The sequence below is a fragment of the Portunus trituberculatus genome, chromosome 46, assembly GCF_017591435.1.
Source record: "Portunus trituberculatus isolate SZX2019 chromosome 46, ASM1759143v1, whole genome shotgun sequence".
NCBI lineage: Eukaryota > Metazoa > Arthropoda > Malacostraca > Decapoda > Portunidae > Portunus > Portunus trituberculatus.
In genome coordinates, this window is record NC_059300.1 from 30777657 (window position 1) to 30797851 (window position 20195).

A 20195-nucleotide genomic window follows, 5' to 3' on the forward strand; every position below is an offset into this window, starting at 1 on the left:
ATATTTTTAGGCAAAACGGGAACTTTTGGCAACTTGATCTGGCAGCACTGGGCTGGTGAAGAAGCGAGCCATTCAAGATTCCCGCGGTTTCATTATCCACCTGACGTTTCGAGACTGTGTCCTGTGTCTTCATTTAGCGTCCCACCGCTTCTGTTTAGCCCCGTAAGTCTATAATGTATTCTGGCCTTCATGTGTAATCTGCATTTTTGTTGTATTATCGTGAATTAAGGAAATTGTGTTGTATACGGAGAGGTTTGTTTACATATGTTGGGTTGTATGTTGAAAGGTCATGTTACTCGTGTGTGTTTCACTGTTTGATCTGCTGCAGTCTCTGACGAGACAGCCAGACGTTACCCTACGGAACGAGCTCAGAGCTCATTATTTCCGATCTTCGGATAGGCCTGAGACCAGGCACACACCACACACCGGGACAACAAGGTCACAACTCCTCGATTTACATCCCGTACCTACTCACTGCTAGGTTAACAGGGGCTACACGTGAAAGGAGACACACCCAAATATCTCCACCCGGCCGGGGAATCGAACCCCGGTCCTCTGGCTTGTGAAACCAGCGCTCTAACCACTGAGCTACCGGTGTGTGTGTGTGTGTGTGCGCGCGTGATTCGGTTGTGATTATCGTATCTGTTGCACTTGTGTATAGAAAGACGTGTTGTATTTCATCAGTCTTGTGTTTTTTTTACTTTCTGGCCGTTAGCTTCAAGACTCTATGCCATGGTTGTCTTACCTGGTAGGTAATCCCTTGCCCCTAACTCGGGTAAGGGGCAAGGAAGCCAGGCAGTGTCCTAATATAGTGGTCTCTCCAGCTGGCTTCGTTTCCCAGCGGCCTCATCGCAGCTCTTTCATTCGGCTGACATGACGTGGGAATGAAAATACAACCCAAACTAAACTAGCTTACCCAACCCTAACTTATACCTAACTTAATCTAGTTGAGGCGACACACACTGCTGATACGTTTTGCTCATGGCTGCAGGGCAACTTGACCCATTGCCAACTCAGCCCATTGTCAATTCAGACCATTGTGCGTACCAACTCGGACCAATGTATGTACTACCTCGGACCACTGTGTGTATCAGCAGTTATGATCATTGTTGTTTTGTTTACTGAAAAAAAAATATATGAGTTACAGGAACGAAATGTATATTTATTACTTTATGTAATAAAGTTTTAAAGAAATCTATATAAAACATTAAAACAAGTAACAAAACATATATTTATTACTTTATGTAATGAGAAAAAAAATCAAAATAAAACATCAGAATTGTTTTAACACTTAAAATATGCACAGCCATAATCTATGAAATGAGTAAAATGTTCCCTTTAGGTACTACCACAAAGAAGCTATCATCGCTACAAAAAAAAAAAAAAAAAAAAAAAAATATATATATATATATATATATATATATATATATATATATATATATATATATATATATATATATATATATCACCCAAAAAAGGATCAACACTATTATTGAGTATGTCTGTAAGGGGAGATTCGCTGTACAGTAGGCCTACAAACCTACATGGATCTCACTGAAGTCTCGCACACCAAGCACGGATCAGACATGTCACTGGAAAGGCTTCTAAAACTGTTCACTATAAGCGTGAGGGACAAGCACTGAATGATAGTATGGAAGCCTTGATCATGTTGTGTTTCATTTGGTGTTCAAGGTTTTCATGAATCGTGAAGAGAAGCATTGAATGAAAGAATAAAGTAATAAGTGGAAAAAATAAAAATCGAGCTGATGGTTCGAATGATTTGAAAAACTTAACTATGTATACATTGAACAAAAACAAAGTATGTACCTAAATCATATAATTCTACAAAAACTTAAAACATGAAGAGAGGCATTGAATGACAGATGAAATTATAGTTCCTTGTGATGCCAGTGGTAATAGCTGAATCAAGCTGATGGTCCGAGTTGGTTCACCAGGTGGGCTGAGTCGGTTATAATGAATTGTCCTGGTTGTTAATGGACTGAGATGGATGCACACCCTTCGTCAGAACCCTTCTGACCAATAGAGTGGTTAGGTTTGGTCAGGGTTAGGTTAGGATAAAGTTAGTATATATTAGGCTAGTTTTGGTAATCATATTTTCATTCCTATATCATGTCAGCCAAGTGAAAGAGCTGTGAAGGGGGAGCCAGGAAACAAAGAGAGCTAGAGGGACCACCATATTAGGACAGTGCCAGAGCCTTTACAAATATAAGCACTCCATAACTCCAATTAACAATATAAAAGAGCTGGAGAATGCACCTTGAGCAATAGTCAGTAATAAAGTAAATTAACAATCTCATTAGTCATAACATTCAAAACGTAAATTCCCAAGATGAAATGTTAAAGCAAATTTAAATGACTAGAAACAGAACATGTAACAACCGACTTGGGCTGGGAATTCCAAAGACCAATGTTATGTATCACAAATTAGCATTTCCTGATGTCATGGCTGGTGTGAACATGTGCTAACTTGTGTTGATGGCCTCAGGTAGTGCTGATAGCTGGGAGGAAGAAAAATCATTAAAACTTGGGAAGATTTAACAGCTACGATTTGCCACATCTTTAATAATGTAATCACGTAATAATTGCCTTTGAACAGAAAATTAATTTAAAGCTTTAAGATGATCATAATAGTGTAAATTGTTAAGGCCATCAACACACTTAATCCAACAAGGCTGAACTGACTCAGGGTATATCTTTGATATACCCTAGATTCCACACACTGAGCTGTACTCTAACAAACAGTGTATCTGAAAGGTATTCAAGGTTGTTGTAAATGTGCAATCACGGTTAACAGTGGATTTCAACAGGTTTTTTGCCACAGCAGAGGCTTTACATGTAATAGTAGAAATGTTTCTAGAACTTCATTGAATATCTAAGTCATGAGAAATATTTCTTTCTGGTAACATTTCATCCCCTAAATAATAATGTGCCACATCTTCAAGTCCATACCAATTTATACACTTCTGGTGAAAGCAGAGGACAACACATTTGGTAGGGTTCATTTGTAACTCCCAGGATCTAGCCACTTGATGCAGAGTGTCAATATCCCTTTGACAAGTCTCCATACTATCTTTAATTGTTTTTCATCTTGATATTTGGACATGTAACTATGTATAGTTTTGAATTATCAGGAAAGACTTCAGTTGGACAATGAACATCATTATTCAAGAAATTGATATGAATTAATAACATAAGTGGTCCAAGAACAGAACCTTGGACTCCACTTGCAAACTGGTTGGGATCTGCTTATTTTATGATAAACGTTGAGTCCCATCTCTCTGATGGTTAAGATTTTTCATTATTTATTGATTTGTGTTTATTCATGAATGTGTGTGTGTGTGTGTATGTGTTTATGTGTGTGTATTTAGCTAATTATGTTTACTTAGTTATGTATAACAGGGTTTGAGTGAGGCTCATAGTGACCTGTCTCCATATTTACTTTTATCCAACTTTTCATAAAATTTTTGCACACTTTCTGTTGATACAATCTCTTCACTCAAGCCGTTCCAGATGTTCACTGTCCTGTGTGGAAAACTATACTTTTAACCTCTTTGCTACGGGCAACAGAAAACTGCTCCCGGCACCATATCTGGGCTGGGTGGGAGTGGGGAGATACCTGACTCAGAGGCATCTCTCTCTCTCTCTCTCTCTCTCTCTCTCTCTCTCTCTCTCTCTCTCTCTCTCTCTCTCTCTCTCTCTCTCTCTCTCTCTCTCTCTCTCTCTCTCACTACAGAAATAATGATGATGGTAAGTGACTTTTCATTATAGGTATGCACAATAAGAAATAAACCCACACAAACTTTATGGAAAAAAATACAGTCTGCCATCTCAAAACCATTTTCTGAATATGACAAATGAGAGAAAATGTATCTATTGGTACCATAAAAAAAATAAATAATAATAAAATAATTATTTCCAGCATGGCGCATCAGTACTTATCGTGATATAAGTACACCTTTGTAATAATGATGAAAGTAAAGTATGCCATCGTATCATATACAACCTATGTATCTTCTGAGAGATCTCATACAGTATCCGGGAAAGAAAACACACCATCTTAGCAGAAAGCAGCCATGATACAATATGAGCGTCATTGGATATGGCACGAGTGCCCCAATAAAACAAAATATGCGTCGTGGAGTTGATGGGGTTAATATTCCTCGAAGACTGATTTTTCATGACCTTTGAGTGTCCTCTTGTTCGTCTATCTCCATTCTCTGTCAGTGATATTAATTCTTGTCTATCTATCTCTTCCATACGGTTTACTAACTTATACATCATTATTAAATCTCCTCTTTCCTGTCTATTCTGCAGAGTTTGTAGTTCCATTTCCTTCAATCTTTTTTCATAGGGAAGATCCTTTACTTCTGGCACTACCTTTGTAGTGGTCCTTTGGATTCTTTCTAGTCTCCTGATATCCTTCTGCTTGTATGGTGACTACACCACTGCTGCATATTCTAATTTAGGTCTTATCATAGTGGTTATGATCTTTTTCATTGTAGTACTATACTCTTATCCATGTAATTGAACGCCACCCTGATATTTGTTAATGTCTTGTATGTTGAAGCAAATAACCCATTTATGTGTCTTTCTGGAATCAGAGTGTCTTGTATAATCACTCTCAGGTCTTTTTCTTCTCTCCTTTTCATTATAATATCTTCTCCCCATTTTATACTCCCACATAGGTTTTCTAGCCTTTCTATTACTTTTACCCATGTCCATTACATTACTGTGTTCTATTTTCCATAGGAGTCTTCTGTGTGACACTCTGTTGAAAGTCTTTTTAATATCTAAATACACCATGTCAACCCATCCATCTTTTGCGTGTACTTCATCTATTACTCTTGTATGAAAGCTTAGTAAATTTGTTATGCATGATCTTCCCTTTCTAAAATCATATTAGGAGTTATTTTTTATTTCATTTTCCTCCAGATATTCTAGCCATTTTTCTTTAATTACTATTTGACAGACCTTTCCCACAACAGTAGTTAGTGTCACTGATCTATAATTTAGGGACTCAGTCTTTTCCTCCTTGTACATCAGGACCATATTTGCTCTTTTCCATTTTCTTGGTACCTTCCCTTGCATTACAGAGCTATTGATCACATCCCAAATTGGTTCTACCGGTTGTTCTCTACATTCTCTCAGTGCCCATCCTGACACTTCATCTGGCCCCATTACTTTTCTAACGTCCACCTTTACTAGTAATATGCTAATTGTCTGTTTAATAACCACATTTCTTAATCCTTCCTGTGTCGCTTGGTTGCTTGGCACTATGAACTCTCCTCCTTCGTTAAATACTGATTTGAAGGTTTCATTCATAAGTTCAATAATTTTTTTCATTGTTTCATATATCCTATTTTGCTTCATTAACTTGGTGATGGTCTCTCTGTCATTTTTCCATTCATATATTTATAAAAAAACTTGAGTTCCTCTTCTCATCTCTTCACTACATCCTTTTCAAAATTTCTCTCCTCCTCCCTTCTTATCCTAATATATTTGTAACATGCCTCTTTATACTGCTTCTTATTTACTTCATTTCATTGCGTCATTAATTTTTTCCTAGCTGTATCCTTACCTGTTTTTAGCTTTTGTGTTTGGTCTCTTTTCGGGATTATATTTCTTTACCCCCCCCATTATACTTTGCAAGGAATATATCATACATCTCTTGAATTGTCTTACTTTGTATAATTTCCTTCCACTCAATACTACCAAAGTAACTTCTTAATCTTACAAAATTTGACTCAGCGTGGTTCCGTCTTTTTCATTTGTATCCCTCAGTGCATTTCAAAATTGATTTCTAGGACCACATGGTAACTTTTTCTCATTGGGCTATGATATTTGATGGTTGGACAAGGAAGGCTCCAGGTTTTTTTTTTTATTTATTTATTTATTTATTTTATTTATTTATTTTTTTTTATGCCAAATCCAAAATAGATGGTTCTTCTTCCCCTCTATACCTTGTATGGGCCTTCACCCATTGGTCCAATGTGTTTACCATTGCCAGTTGTAACACTGCCTCACCCTAACGTCCAACAAGACTGTTTGCGTCTATTTCTTCCCAATTTGCATGTTTGCAGTTTAGATCTCCCACAAGTAGCACTCTTGTGACTTTCTTTAACATATTGTCCAAGTAATTTAGTACTTCCCTTTGCATTTCTTTATGTACATCAAGCCTCCATGTATTAGTCTTCGATGGGACATATGTTACTATGATACTCCTTTTTTCCCCTCCCACTGGTCATAATTGTGTTGCTTAGAACCTCTGGCAGTCCATCTCCATACTGTACCTCCTCCATGTGTATATCCTCTTGAGTCATTATCAGTACTCTTGCTTTACCCCTTTTGTCTCTCCTCCAGACATTATATCCCTGCTCTTTAAAATTCATGTGGACATCCCCACTTAACTTTGTTTCTGCTATACATATCACGTCTGGTTCTTTTTCCAATACATAATCTCTCACTTCCAAGCTTCCTGATTTAAATCCATCTATGTTTGTATACATGACTCTTAATGCTTTCCTTCCCCTTCCCAAATACGTATACCATTTCCTCTGCCTCATGTCTAGCACTCCAGTAGAACTTCTTGTTCTCTGTCCTTCTCTGTTTTTTTTCCTTAGTTTTACTTCTTAGTTCTCTCTCTTTTTCTCTTTCTATCTGATGTATCACTCTCTTTCTACAAATATTGTTATATTCTGCCTTACCAGCCAGCTTTCCAGCCCTCACTAATATTTCTTCTTACTCTACTTGTGATCTCATATTAACTTTTAGTGGTCTTTTGGTTCCCTCACTATGTTTACCAAGTCTGTATATTTCTTCTATTTCTTTAGCAAGACTCTGTTCTTCATCTTGAACCACTGAGATAATTTCCTTAACCATCTCTTTCTCCTCCTCCTCCTCCCTCACAAATTTCACTAGATTCTTTTTTTCTTCTAGTCTTTATTTAACTATGCACTTCTTTTTATCCACTGTATTTCTCATTAATTCTTCCTTTCCTTTGATTACTTGTATGACTGTCCTTCATTTTCTCCCTTATTTTTTGCTTAACTGCTTCAGCAAAACTCACTTTTCTTCTTGTTCTTTTTTCCAGACCTTCTTCCATTCCTCTAGTTTTAGTTTTGCTTATCCCTTATCCTGTTTCCACATTAGAGTCTAGCTCTTCATGCACCCCTTGTAATGCTACTTCATAGTTCATACATTTGCCCTTAAGGGCGCTGTTTTCCCTTTTCATTTCATCTAGAGTTTTTTTCAAGTCATTGTTCATTCTAACAGTACTTTCTAACTTTAAACATCTCTCAGCTCTTGGTTTTCTGCAATCAGCTGATCCTGTTTTTTTTTAAATCACAGTAACCATCTTCCTCAAAACTGTAAATTCTCTATCCATTGTGATAATCCTTCTCATGTTGACTCTTTCCTCCTTAAATCCAGAAAACTCCCTTTCATTACTCCAATCTCCCAGTTGTCTTAATCCCAGAGGTGTTTCAATAATTGTGTGATGCTAAGATCATAATTTACTATAAAAGTCATAAGTATAAATTTAGGGTGTTGTGGTACAGTGGGACTGCATGTCCTTTGGGGGCCCATTGGTTTGAATCCTGGCCACTGTGGGTAGGAAGAGCATCCACTCAGGGTAACGCTTCCTAAATGCCAAAACCAAGTGCCTCATTAGGAGGCACTGTCCTATCCTTAATCCAGTAGGGAAACCAGACATGTATGATTTTCTTGATTTGCATTGAAGAATGTAAATTGCTCTTTCATGGTTTATGTTATGTGGAAAATGTAAAGAAATTATAGTAAATATATAATTTTGGTTGTATTGTGAAAGTTGAGAGAGAGAGAGAGAGAGAGGGCAGTGACTTTTTCAAAAGTTACTCTGAGAGAACATTAATGATTAGCCAGTTCCAATGCCAAAAATACTCTGAAAGATTTGGGCAATTGCCAATTATTGCCTTAGTAGTCTTTTTAGTAAACTGAAGTAAGAAGTAATGGAACCCTCTTCTCTCTCTTTCAGCTCTCACAAGAATCTTTGTAGTGTGTGCCGTGCAGCATAGCTTGTAATGCACAACACAGTGGAATGTGTGGATCAGTCATGCTGGGCACAGGAGGAGCCTGACTCAAGCACAGCATTCACCCCTGGGAAGTACAAAATAGTTCTCTTGGGTGATGGAGGGACAGGAAAGTCAAGTTATGTCTCTGTGCTTCAAAATGCAACCTTCAGGAAGGAGTACATTGCTACTCTGGGAGTGGAGAAGCACGAGATCTCCCTCACCACCTCCCATGGGCCTTGTGTTGTTGTCCTATGGGACACAGCAGGGCAGGAGAAGCTGGGGCCCTTACGGGATGGGTACTATACCGATGCCAATGCTGCTTTCATCTTCTTTGATGTCACTTCAAGAGTCACGTACAAGAATGTCCCTAACTGGCACAGGGATGTCCTGAGGGTGTGTTCCGACATCCCCATCGTCCTGTGTGCAAATAAAATCGATGTAGAAGAGAGGAAGGTCAAAAGCAAGGCAATTACACACCACAAGAAACACAAAATGGGGTTCTATGAAATAAGTGTGAAGGAGAGAATATCCCTTAAGGAACCATTTGAATACCTTCTGCAGCAGGTGACTAAGGAACCTGACCTGACTATCAAGGACTCAGTGGATGCAGACCTGTTCAGGGGAGTTGGGGAGCTTAGTCTCTTGCAGTCCAGCCTTCCTCAGGAGCAGGGATGAGTCCAATATTTTGTGGCATACTGAATTGTTACACATGTCACTTTGGAATTGTCACCTGTGCACTTGAGGCTGTGACTGACTGAACTAACTTATTACCATATGTTATGTAAATTGTTCTTGGTGTGGTTGTGTTGTTGTGTAAGTTGTTACTGTAACTGTCATCAATCTCTTCAGTGCTGGCTTTGTTGGCTGCCTTTTTTTTAGTATCTTGTATGAACTGTTGTGAATTTTATGGATGCTATATCGAGGAGTCACTTATTGTATATAAAAATTGACTGTGGATGTCCTTTTAATGACGAAGGAATATTTTCAGACCATAAATGTAGCCAGATAGAATGGCTTAATGTTGTATTGAGGTTATATATTCAGGGCATTTGTAACATTGTGTAAACAGTGATGTTGCTCACTAGAATGGGATTTTTGTGTTTGTTTCCCACACTATATTGGGAATCTGTGTACTCAAGAAAAATTATGATATAGTTGTCATGTCACAAAATATTTATAATGAATAACTAAAAATTTTTGAGATGTTCCTGTAATTTATTTCCTTGAAGGCAACTTGTATTTTAAGTCACTATTGTTCAAAATAAAATTCAACTTGATTTTGAACTGTGTAATTTGTCTATTTTATTCTATCCTTATTTAATCTATGTTCCTTAAAACTTCTCAAAGAAATAGCCTTGATAGGATTCCACAAGACAGTGGCTCATCTCATGAAAGGACACTTGGAATGAATATTGTGATGACAGCAGTCTCGGGTGATAGGGATGTGTGTATGCTATTGTCATGTCGCGATGGTTGGGTTAAGACACCTTATTGTCCATGAATTAGAACTGTTTGTGTCAGGAGTCACTTTATGGTAGTTACTTCCAGTGCCATATCTGACTGACTTTATAAATGTATGACTCGTTTTTCCTGTTCTAGGTACCTACATTCCCAGAGGTTGGTGTTGGGCGAGACATGGACATCAAGCACAAAGAGGTGAGATGGATGTATGATATTCTAATTAGCACATTGAGGAAACTTTACCACACTTTTGCTCATTAGACATAAGATGTGCTTAATCCTTTACTCTCACGAATGCTTGTCAAGTTCAAATTTGTTGCATTTCTCATCTGAGTTATCAAATATTTACATTAATTGTGGCTGACTAATAATGTGGTTTCATTGAAAAAGTTTTAGGCAGTACTTGTCTTCAAAAGTTCAATACATTTTGTGATAGTATTTTAGGCTCCTGAGGTGTGTAGCCTCAGAAGCAGGCTGCACACATCTTGTAGGTACACTTATAAGTTTTGTATTTATTTATTTATGAGTAGTAATAGATAATTGTTTTACACTGGAAAGGTAGTTGACTGGCTGCGGGAAGTGTATGGGAAGGAGCAGATCCCTCCTTATGAGAAGACTGAGCGTAGCATCACCATCCTGCACCAACTCATGACAGCCAGCAAGTGTTCGGAAGACAATGCAAAGATACTGGCAGATGACTATGTCACTAAAACTGCAGAATACAGTGCTGAAGGTGAGCAGTAGGTTCAGATGTAACTATATTAATCAGCTTTCAATTTCAGTTTTTAGTATTGTTATAACCAATTATTTTATTTATTTTATTTTATTTATTTATTTTTCTTCAACACTAGGTCCACTTAGGAAATACAAATGTATTTTTGTCAAATTTGAAGCAATATCTAATTAAAAAAAAAAGTACTGCAGTTCTCATCTTTTAAAACTCACAACACATAATATGAATTCTTGAAAATGATCCTTCATGTTGACATTTTAACCTTGGCAGCCAAACAACTGAAGGGATGGCTGGATCCAGTCAACATCTCCCTTGACATGTTATCTGAGGAGGGACAGACTCACCTTACATCCTTGGCACACACAGCTGAAGTGAGTTTCATCCTGGTATTGTGTGTAATGTATGACACTCAGCTTTTCCTTATACTGTCTTACAATGAACACTGATTAGTATAAGCATGTTGTTGATATGTCAGTGTTTGATTATGTACCTTCAGTTTTAGAATGGTTTGGTGAAGAAGCTTAGTATTTATTAGAGTATGTTTGTGATATACAAGGATGCACTTTTGTGCATGAACACTTCTAGAAAACATGTTAAAGTTTATCATATTTTTGGTTTCATTGTTTCAGGTACTAGATGTTCAAATCCCAACTTGTACCAATGTTATCCTGGCCATGAATGAAGTGGAAATTAACCATATGCAGGTTGGTGGTCTTGGGAAATCCTCTGTTTTATCATTTTTTTTACCGCATCTAAACCATAGAGCTTAGCAGAAAATGCAGTTTTACTGAGAAAAATAACATTCCTCTGCTTTCGTGTGTCTGTGTGTGTGTTTACCTAGTTGTATTGTACAGGGTTTGAGTGGGGCTGGGGCTCATAGTGTCGTCTTCATGTCTCTATTTATCCAATTTTTCTTCAAATTTATGCACATTATGTGCTGTAACAACTTCATCACTCAATGCATCTCACTTTTCCACCCTTCTATGTGTAAAATATGTATTTTTCAATATCCTTCATACACTGCCTCATCCTAATCTACTTTACTTGTTCTCTTGTCCTTCTAGCTTCTTCTGTCACCAGTACCAGGTCTTTATTGTCTATTTTTTCAATGCCATTGACTATTTTATACATTATTCTCTTCTATCTTGTAAAGTTGGTAGTCCCATTTCCCTCAGCCTTTCTTCATATGTTAGGTCCTTCCTTTAGTTTTGTAGCTATCTTCTGGATCCATTCTAATCTTCTTATATCTTTTTTAGAGTTCGGTAACCACACTACTGCTGCATATTCCAGCTTAGGATGTATCATGCGCATATTTGTTTTCTTCATATCTTTGTCCATGAAATGAAATGCCACTCTAATATTAGTCAACATTTTATATGCTAATCCAAATATCTTACTTATGTGTTTTTCGGGGTTTCAGATTTTCCTGTATAATCAATCCCAGATCTTTTTCCTCTTTAGTCTTCATTATTTGTTCCACTCCCATCAGATAATTCCATATCGATCTTCTCTTACTCTTTCCTAGTTCCATTACATGACATTTCTTGGCATTGAACTCTAATTTCCACTTCTTACTCCACTTGTAGATTTTGTTTATATCTTCTGCAGTAGCAAACAGTCCTCAAGTTTTGATCCTAGTTCCATTATATACGTGACATTCTTGGCAAGCCCACCCGCTAGGAAACCGTTGCCCCGAGTGAGGAAGCCCAACCTACACTCGGACCGTGGACAGGATTTGAACCAGTGTGCTTGGAGATCCCTCGGACCCCAAAGCACGCATGGTACCACGGCGGCTGTACAGAGTTAGCAGTTAGAAGGGCTTGAAAAACTGGCGCAGACGCCTCAAAACGCCTAACTTCTTTGAAGCTGTTTTAGCAAGAGATGAGATATGAAGTTTCCAGTTCAGATTGTGAGTGAAGGACAGGCCGAGAATATTCAGCGTAAAAGAGGGAGACAGTTGAGTGTCATTGAAGAGGGGGTAGTTGTCTGGAAGGTTGTGTCGAGTTGATAGATGGAGGAATAGTTTATTTCACATAAGACCTGTTCCTTCTACTATAGGCAATGAACGCATTGTCTCCTTGTGTCTGTCAATTACAAAAAAAAATTACCCCTGTCCCCCCTGTGCGCAAGTCGATGCGCTGTTTTCCTATTCATTCCTGTGGTAGCCATCCTCACCACCACCACTCTTCGAAGCTACACGCACTGCTCGCCGTGCTTTGCCTCTGCTGTCGGTGGTTTTTCTTCATTCAAGATGTCTTCTTACGTGGCTTCTCCACCATCTATTGCTGACACTGACTTGTTGGGGGAAAGCGCACGTCACCCAACAGTCGGTGTTATGTTTATCACCGGCAGCCCGCGGTTCGGAACACAAGGATCCTGTGTTTCGGGGACTGCACCGCCCGCCACTGCGCACTCTGCCTTCTCTTCTGGTATACCTTCAAAAGGATGTGTGCACTTCAGGAATGCCGCAGGGTTTTCCTAACGTTTCCCCATGATCCTCATGCCGTATGTATTACGTGTGGTTCCTTTACTGTCACTTCAAGGTGTGAGGAATGTGCAGGCTGGGATGTCATGGTGGTGGTTTAGGCCAGGATTTATCAGGTTAAGTTGGAGCAGCGCTGTACCAGATATGCCCGTGCTAAACGTCAGGGTAGTGTTGGTGCTTCAGGAAGCAGATTTGGGGCCGGTGACGCCCCACGGATGGATCAATTCAACTCGGTCTTCGGTTGGTTCTGTCACCCCTCAAGATTCGGCCTCCCAGGCAGGCCAGGTTCTGCTGTTGGAGGTTCTACTTGCCGCCATGTTTGCCCATGGCTGTCCACTGCAGCCCATGCATTCTGATATGATTGCTTTTCAAGTAAATTCGTGTATTATTAATCTTCCTAAGCTTCCAGCAAATTCGTTGTCTCAGACAGTGTGTCTGGCTTGCTCTAAACCAACTTCCCCATAGGGTGGGTGCCTATAACGCCGTTCATTTTCTGACCATTAGTGGCGCAGGCTGTTTTATTCATAGTGGTCCCCATATTAGGGCCCATATCACCACCCAAGTGCATCTTTTGTGTAACCACCTAGAACCTGGGTATCATGGTGACATGTAGGTAACGTTAAACCACTCGACAAATTGCACACCTTCAAAGTGGTATGTGGTGGGATTTTAACCAATGTGTGGGCGTCTGCCCAATTCCACGCTTACCACCTTATCCACTACGCCACCGCCTTCCTCTAAATGTCTTGAGACCCCCCCAGTTGAAAGAAGTCAAGTCTTAGGAAGATTGAAATACAAAAGCAGGCAGGGAGAGAATCAGAATCAGGTAGAGAATTCCAGGTGCTGATGATACATGATGAGAAGAAACGAGTTCTGACGTCAATGGAGTGATGAGGCACTAAGATCATCAGATTATGACTATGACTCCTTGTTCTACTCAAAGTAGCACTAAAAAAAAATAGACCATTTAGTTGAGGACTCAAACCACTCAGAATACTCCACACTTGAATCAAATCAGCTCTCAGCAATCTACCCCTAATAGAAAACAATTTCAGTCTAGATAATCTTTCTTAATATGGTAGGTCATCAAAACCTTAATCCTTTTTAGTCCACCTCTGAACAGATTCCATCATGCGTGCATCACCCAAAAAGCCATTATTCCAAACAACACTACCAAAATCAATAATTGGCCAAACATGTGACAAAAATCTGATACATGAAAGAAGGTGTTCTGCATAAGATGCTTTTAATGGCCCTTCCACCCAACGTACAAATGCATGGCAAGCAGACACTGTTACCAATTTGTGGTATGGGTGGCAATCATGAGTGTAGATGACGTCATAGACGAGGAAACCACGGGCAAACCATCAAAGTGTCCTATTTGGTTCTGTAAATTTCCTCTTTTTCAGTGAACAGTTTTTAAGCTCTCATTATTTCACTCATTTCCTTTGCTGTTTGGTATGTCTTCCCTCCTTTAATTATTTTTTCTATCGTTTCCTTATTCTTTATCTTACCATTTATATATTTGTAGAAAAGCTTGGGTTCATCTTTGCTTTTTTCACACCACATCTTTCTCAAGGATTCTTTCTTCCTCTCTCCTTACTCTAGCATATTAATTTCTCGCACCTTTTTACTTTGCTTTTTTGAGTTTCTTCCAAGTTATATCTAGTTATATCTTTTTCATTTTCAGCCTTTATATATTGTCTATGTACCAAGTGTGTGTATTTTTCTTTAGCCAATAGATAGGTACGTATTTCTTCACTCCTTCGTTATATTTCTTTAGGAATAGTTCCTATTTCCCCTGTATTGTCCTACCGTTCATGATGCTCCTCTAATCAATATCAGCAAAAAAATTTCTTAACTTTTCAAAATCTGTTGTATTTTATTTGTTTATTTATTTTTTTATTATTTATTTTTTTTTTTTAAAGTCTCTGCATCCTATCCTGTCCTCTTTCTGCATTTCCAACAGTAATGTTACATGAACACTTCTTCCCATTGGACTAAGGTACTGTATGCTGGGAGGGAGTTCTGGCTTTGTGAAAACTAGGTCAAGCATCGATGGTTCTTTCCCTCTGTACTGTGTTGATTCTTCCACCCACTGATTCAGTGTATTTACCATAGTGAACTGTAATACCTACTCGCTCCACAATCCAGCGTTACCCATTATTTCCATCTCTCTCCAATTTACTTTTTTAGTTAGTCTCCTACTAATAGTATTTTCCATCTCATTGTATTATCTAGTGTGTGTGTGCCAAAGTATTTATCATTTGTTATTTATTGTTGATCTCATTCATCTAAAAATATGGAGATATATATATATATATATATATATATATATATATATATATATATATATATATATATATATATATATATATATATATATATATATATATATATATATATATATATATATATATATATATATATATACACACACATATATATACATACATACATATATATATATATATATATATATCTCTCTCTCTCTCTCTCTCTCTCTATATATATATATATATATATATATATATATATATATATATATATATATATATATATATATATATATATATATATTTTTTTTTTTTTTTTTTTTTTTTTTTTTTTAGTATGGAAAGTCTAGAATCTGTTGCTTTGTTTCTCCTAAGGAAAATTGTTTTATAGGATCCATCATCAGGCAGAGCTGACCTGGCAGCAACAGCAGGAGGAACATGCCAAGAATATGAAACAGGAGGAATTCATGAACTTGAAATGTAATAACTACACAGCAGACATCAGCAATTATGAGGTACACAGTTAGTGATGAGCCAGATTATCGCAGAGATTGATAAGCAAGTAGGCAGTACTATTGCTGTCATGTTTTATTTGTCTGGGCAGAGGTTGGAATCTTTCCTATAAGAACTTTATTCTATTGATAAAGCAGAAACAAAAAAAATAACAACACTTAATATCAATTTAATCCTATTTTGTATTTATACTTTTTAGTGCCTAAGCATTGTAATAGTTACTTTTCTTGGTTCCTTGAGAATGAATCCTGAACTGGACAGAATCAAATTGCAAAGTTTGTTTTCTCTATGCTGTGGCCACTGTGCTACTGGTCATAGGTCCAGGACATAGTGTTAGAATTTGTCACTGTTTCTGATCAGGAGCTATTTTTTTATTAAGTTTCCTTACCTTTCTTGTGACTGTATTCCCATTCTCACAGGCCAATCTTAATAAGGTGGGCATGACCAGTAATATCACCCACCAGGCCCTGGCTACACAGTGGGCTGAGCTGCAAAAGTTGGAGAAGCAGGTATGTGTTGATTGTGTGTTTATTTACACAGTTGTATTTACCTATATGGATTGTTTCTAGTTTCCTGATGTCCTCCTGCCTGTATGGTGACCACACCACTGCTGCATATTCTAGTTTAGGTCTTATTATAGTGGTTATGATCTTTTCACCATACTCTTAGCCATGTAATTGAACGCCACCCTTATATTTGTTAGTGTTTTTTATGTCGAAGCAAATAATCCATTTGTGTGTCTTTCTGGAGTCAGGGTGTTATGTGTAATCTTTTTATTCACTCCTTTTCGTTATAATCTCTTCTCCCATTCTTTATTCCAATGTAGGTCTTCTATTACTTTTATCCTTTTCCATCACATGACATTTCTTGGTATTAAATTCTAATTTCCACTTTTAGCTCCATTCCCTGATCTTGTCAATATCTTTCTGCAATTCCATACAATTCTCGATGTTCCTTATTATTCTCAAAAGTTTTGCATTGTCTGCAAACAAATTTATGTAGCTACTCAAACCCTCTTGTATATCATTAATATATATACTTGGAACTTAATTGGTGCCAGCACTGAACCCTGTGGTATGCTGCTAATAGCTGTGCTCCAACCTGATGGAATGTCTCTTATCATTATCCTCATTTCCCTTTGTTAAGTAGTCTGTCACCCAGTTTAAGATATTTCTCTGTATTCCTCTGATGTCTTCTATTTTCTATAGGAGTCTTCTATGTGGTACTCTGTTGAAAGCCTTTTTAATATCTCTCCCTTATACTTCATCTATTACTCTTGCATAATCATTTAATCAATTAGTTATGCATGATCTTCCTTTTCTAAAACCAGATTGAGAGTTATTTGTTATTTAATTTTCCTCCAGATATTCTAACTATTTTTCTTTAATTACAATTTCACAGATCTTTCTCACAACTGACACTGGTCTATAATTTAGGGACTTGGTCTTTTTCCTTCTTTGTTTATGTATCAGGACTATATTTGCTCTTTTCCATTCCCTTAGTACCTTCCCTTCCAGTAGAGAGGTTTTGATTGTGTGTGTGTGTGATTCACCTCAGTCGTCTGCTGGTCACGCAGCCAGTCTTCCCCATTACAGAGCAAGCTCAGAGCTCGTAGACCGATCTTCGGGTAGGACTGAGACCACATAACACACTCCACACACCGGGAAAGTTAGGCCACAACCCCTCGAGTTACATCCTGTACCTATTTACTGCTAGGTGAACAGGGGCCACACATTAAGAGACTTGCCCATTTGTCTCGCCGCTTAGCGGGATTCGCCCATTTGCCTCGCTGCTTACCGGGATTCGAACCCGGCCCTCTTGATTGTGAGTCGAACATGCTAACCACTACACTATGGTGTGTGTGTGTGTGTGTGTGTGTGTGTGTGTGTGTGTGTGTGTGTGTGTGTGTGTGAAATATGGAGACATATCAAGCCTTAGGATGTGTGCAGAGAGAAAGCAGGTTTGCCTGCACTGGTAACCGGTGTTGACCCGCACCAAAAATTAAGATATTATTATACTCTTACACCAACAGCAACATGGCTTTTGTTACTCTTCTCAACTTGTAGAGCTTTTTATTCTGAGTAATTTGAACCCATACATACCCGTCAAAAGTTGTTTATAATGTTGATGAAAATTAGTGACACTCACCCATTTGATGGACTGCCAGGCACTGAGGAATGCCATTATGTGTTTGTTCATGTATGCATAGTCACATCATTTGTGCAGGTGTGAAATGAATGATGGTGATTGGTTCTTTTGTTTGAGCATGCAGCCACTGACCAATAAAAAAAAATACGATAAATCTAGCCTATCAGAGTGGTTTGTGGAGAGAAGAGAGTATTTGAATCAGTCTATAGATGTCTGTTCAGGCAGGGTGTTGCCTTGATTATATCCATTGTATCACCAGATTTTATGAAGAGAAAATAAGGTAATGATTTCATGTTAATTTCATAGTGTTGCTAGTCAGGTTAGGCTAGTTTACTTTGGTTGAATCTGTTCAATTGTATTAGATGTAGTTAATTTTGTTCTGAGGAAGATATATTAATGGTGCATGTCGCTCCAACTAGGTTAGGTTATGTTAGCTAGTTTAGGCTAGGTTAAAATTAGGGTTAGATTAGTATTGATTAAATAGATAAGTTAAAATAGGGTAGTGGAGCCAGCAGTGGCGGCAATTTGTAAGGGAAGGAGGGAAGGGGGTTAATAAAAAAAAGTACCAATTTGCGACAAACAAAATACAGATTCATTCAAAACAGGTCAAAATCTACCAGAAAAAAATAGGTTCATCCGGAAGTGAGCTGTTGGTGTAACTATAAATTTACCAAAATTAAACCAGGAGATGGTGGTGTAGTGGATGAGGTGGTGAGCATGGGATTGGGCAGACATCCACACGTAGGTTCGAATCCCACCACATACCACTTTGAAACTATGTCATTTGTCGAGTGGAGGGGGGGGAAATGTGTAGGCATACACATAGGAAGCAGGTTTGAAAGTGTCAGCGCCAGCAGCCTGCTTCAACCTGCTTTCATGTTTGCTCTGATCATTCTTGCCTGCTCAACCCATGTTGGTAGATGCTGCTGAATGGAGAGCAGGATGGATGTTGAGCTCCTGATAGCCAAAGTTTATAAGAGAAAGCCAATGTGAAATAAATAGAATAAGCCCCAAGCCAACAGGAATGTGGTGGATAGGCTGTGGGCTGAAATCAATCAGAAATTAAAGTGTGAAGTTAAACAAATTATTATTTTTATTATTATTATTATTATTATTATTATTATCATCGTCATCACTATCATCATTGATGTTATTATTTTTATTATTGTATTTATTATATTTATTATGATTATTATTATTATTATTATTATTATTATTATTATTATTATTTATTGTTATTATTATTATTATTATTATTATTATTATTATTATTATTATTATTAATTATTATTATTATGGCATACTGGCTCTGTCCTTGTCACTCACCGAGTGAGTTGGAGCTGGTTACTCGCGTCCTTTGTGAACAACTTATTGTGCTGGTTTCTGGCGCCTACTTGCACTGGAAAACTGCTTTCTCTCTGCACTCACCCATAGACTCAAAATATTTTTTATTTGTAGTGTAGGGGAAATACTGCTGGACTTATACTACTTTACAGCCTATTGTTACAGCTGTTGTTTCTCATCTATGGAGGAATTTAGACTCATTACTGAAACTTGTATCTCAGGTGAGTCGGCTGGAAGACCAGTTAAAGAGCTATACACTACCTCCTGACATGGGGCTGGCCCAGGTGGAAGTTGGAGCTGCCCGCCAGGAGTTAGCCACTATAATGGAAAGTGTGGCTGCAGCCTGCAAATAGGCCAGCCTCTCTTGAAGTGACTCCTGGCCCTTGATTCCCACTCCATTGAGCTGAAATAACACTGCTCTCATCTCCCCATGGATGCCTCAAAAGCAGGACACTTTGTGTACTAAATGTAAGGTTTGCAAAGAATGAATTTGTATGCATATTATCTGCTCTATTTAGTACTGGAAATTTATAAACATTGAATTCATTGAATCCCTATTTATCTTATCCTAGATGATGAAAGGATGGTAAGTATGGAGATAAAAGGCGACAAAAGAGACCACATAATGCACTGACTATAAATCAGGTTTGTTTATACTCATAGAATGGAGAACAGTGACCAAGGATCCATACTTCTGCTATGAGCAACTTGAGAGTTGTGGGACTTGTGAAGAGTGAATTAATGAATGGTGAAAGTAATGAGATTTGGAGTGACTCAAGGGAACAGACAATGATGACCACCACAGCCTGACTGAAAGGAACAATGATGACCACCATAGCCTGACTGAAGGAAACAGACAATGATGACCACCACAGCATGACTGAAAGGAACAATGATGACCACCAGTCTGACTGAAGGGAAGAAACAATGATGACCACCACAGCCTGACTGAAAGGAACAATGATGACCACCACAGCATAACTGAAAGGAACAATGATGACCACCACAGCGTGACTGAAGGGAACAGACAATGATGACCACCACAGCATGACTGAAAGGAACAATGATGACCACCATAGCCTGACTGAAGGAAACAGACAATGATGACCACCACAGCATGACTGAAAGGAACAATGGTGACCACCAGTCTGACTGAAGGGAAGAAA

General features: G+C 38.1%; 2 protein-coding genes across 2 annotated transcripts; both read left to right on the forward strand.

Moving 5' to 3' along the window:
* The first annotated feature begins 10 nt into the window (after nucleotides 1–10).
* Nucleotides 11–19580, forward strand: LOC123519798. The gene is made up of 9 exons (XM_045281315.1): nucleotides 11–162; nucleotides 9669–9725; nucleotides 10089–10263; nucleotides 10534–10634; nucleotides 10893–11032; nucleotides 12334–12692; nucleotides 15400–15539; nucleotides 15957–16046; nucleotides 19251–19580. Exons 2-9 carry the CDS (start codon nucleotides 9705–9707, stop codon nucleotides 19380–19382), a joined length of 1158 nt encoding a protein of 385 aa, XP_045137250.1. The 5' UTR covers nucleotides 11–162; nucleotides 9669–9704; the 3' UTR covers nucleotides 19383–19580.
* On the forward strand, nucleotides 547–9361 carry LOC123520171 (GTP-binding nuclear protein Ran-like). The gene is made up of 2 exons (XM_045282177.1): nucleotides 547–748; nucleotides 8033–9361. Exon 2 carries the CDS (start codon nucleotides 8079–8081, stop codon nucleotides 8742–8744), a length of 666 nt encoding a protein of 221 aa, XP_045138112.1. The 5' UTR covers nucleotides 547–748; nucleotides 8033–8078; the 3' UTR covers nucleotides 8745–9361.
* Nucleotides 19581–20195: the final 615 nt, after the last annotated feature.

Bases quoted from the DNA above. Each gene is read 5' to 3' on its own strand.
- LOC123520171 (XM_045282177.1), top strand. From the start codon at position 8,079: ATGCACAACACAGTGGAATGTGTGGATCAGTCATGCTGGGCACAGGAG.
- LOC123519798 (XM_045281315.1), top strand. From the start codon at position 9,705: ATGGACATCAAGCACAAAGAG. The intron at 9,726-10,088 runs GTGAGATGGATG...TACACTGGAAAG, and splicing joins TGGACATCAAGCACAAAGAG to GTAGTTGACTGGCTGCGGGA. The intron at 12,693-15,399 runs GTATACCTTCAA...GTTTCTCCTAAG, and splicing joins GCACTCTGCCTTCTCTTCTG to GAAAATTGTTTTATAGGATC.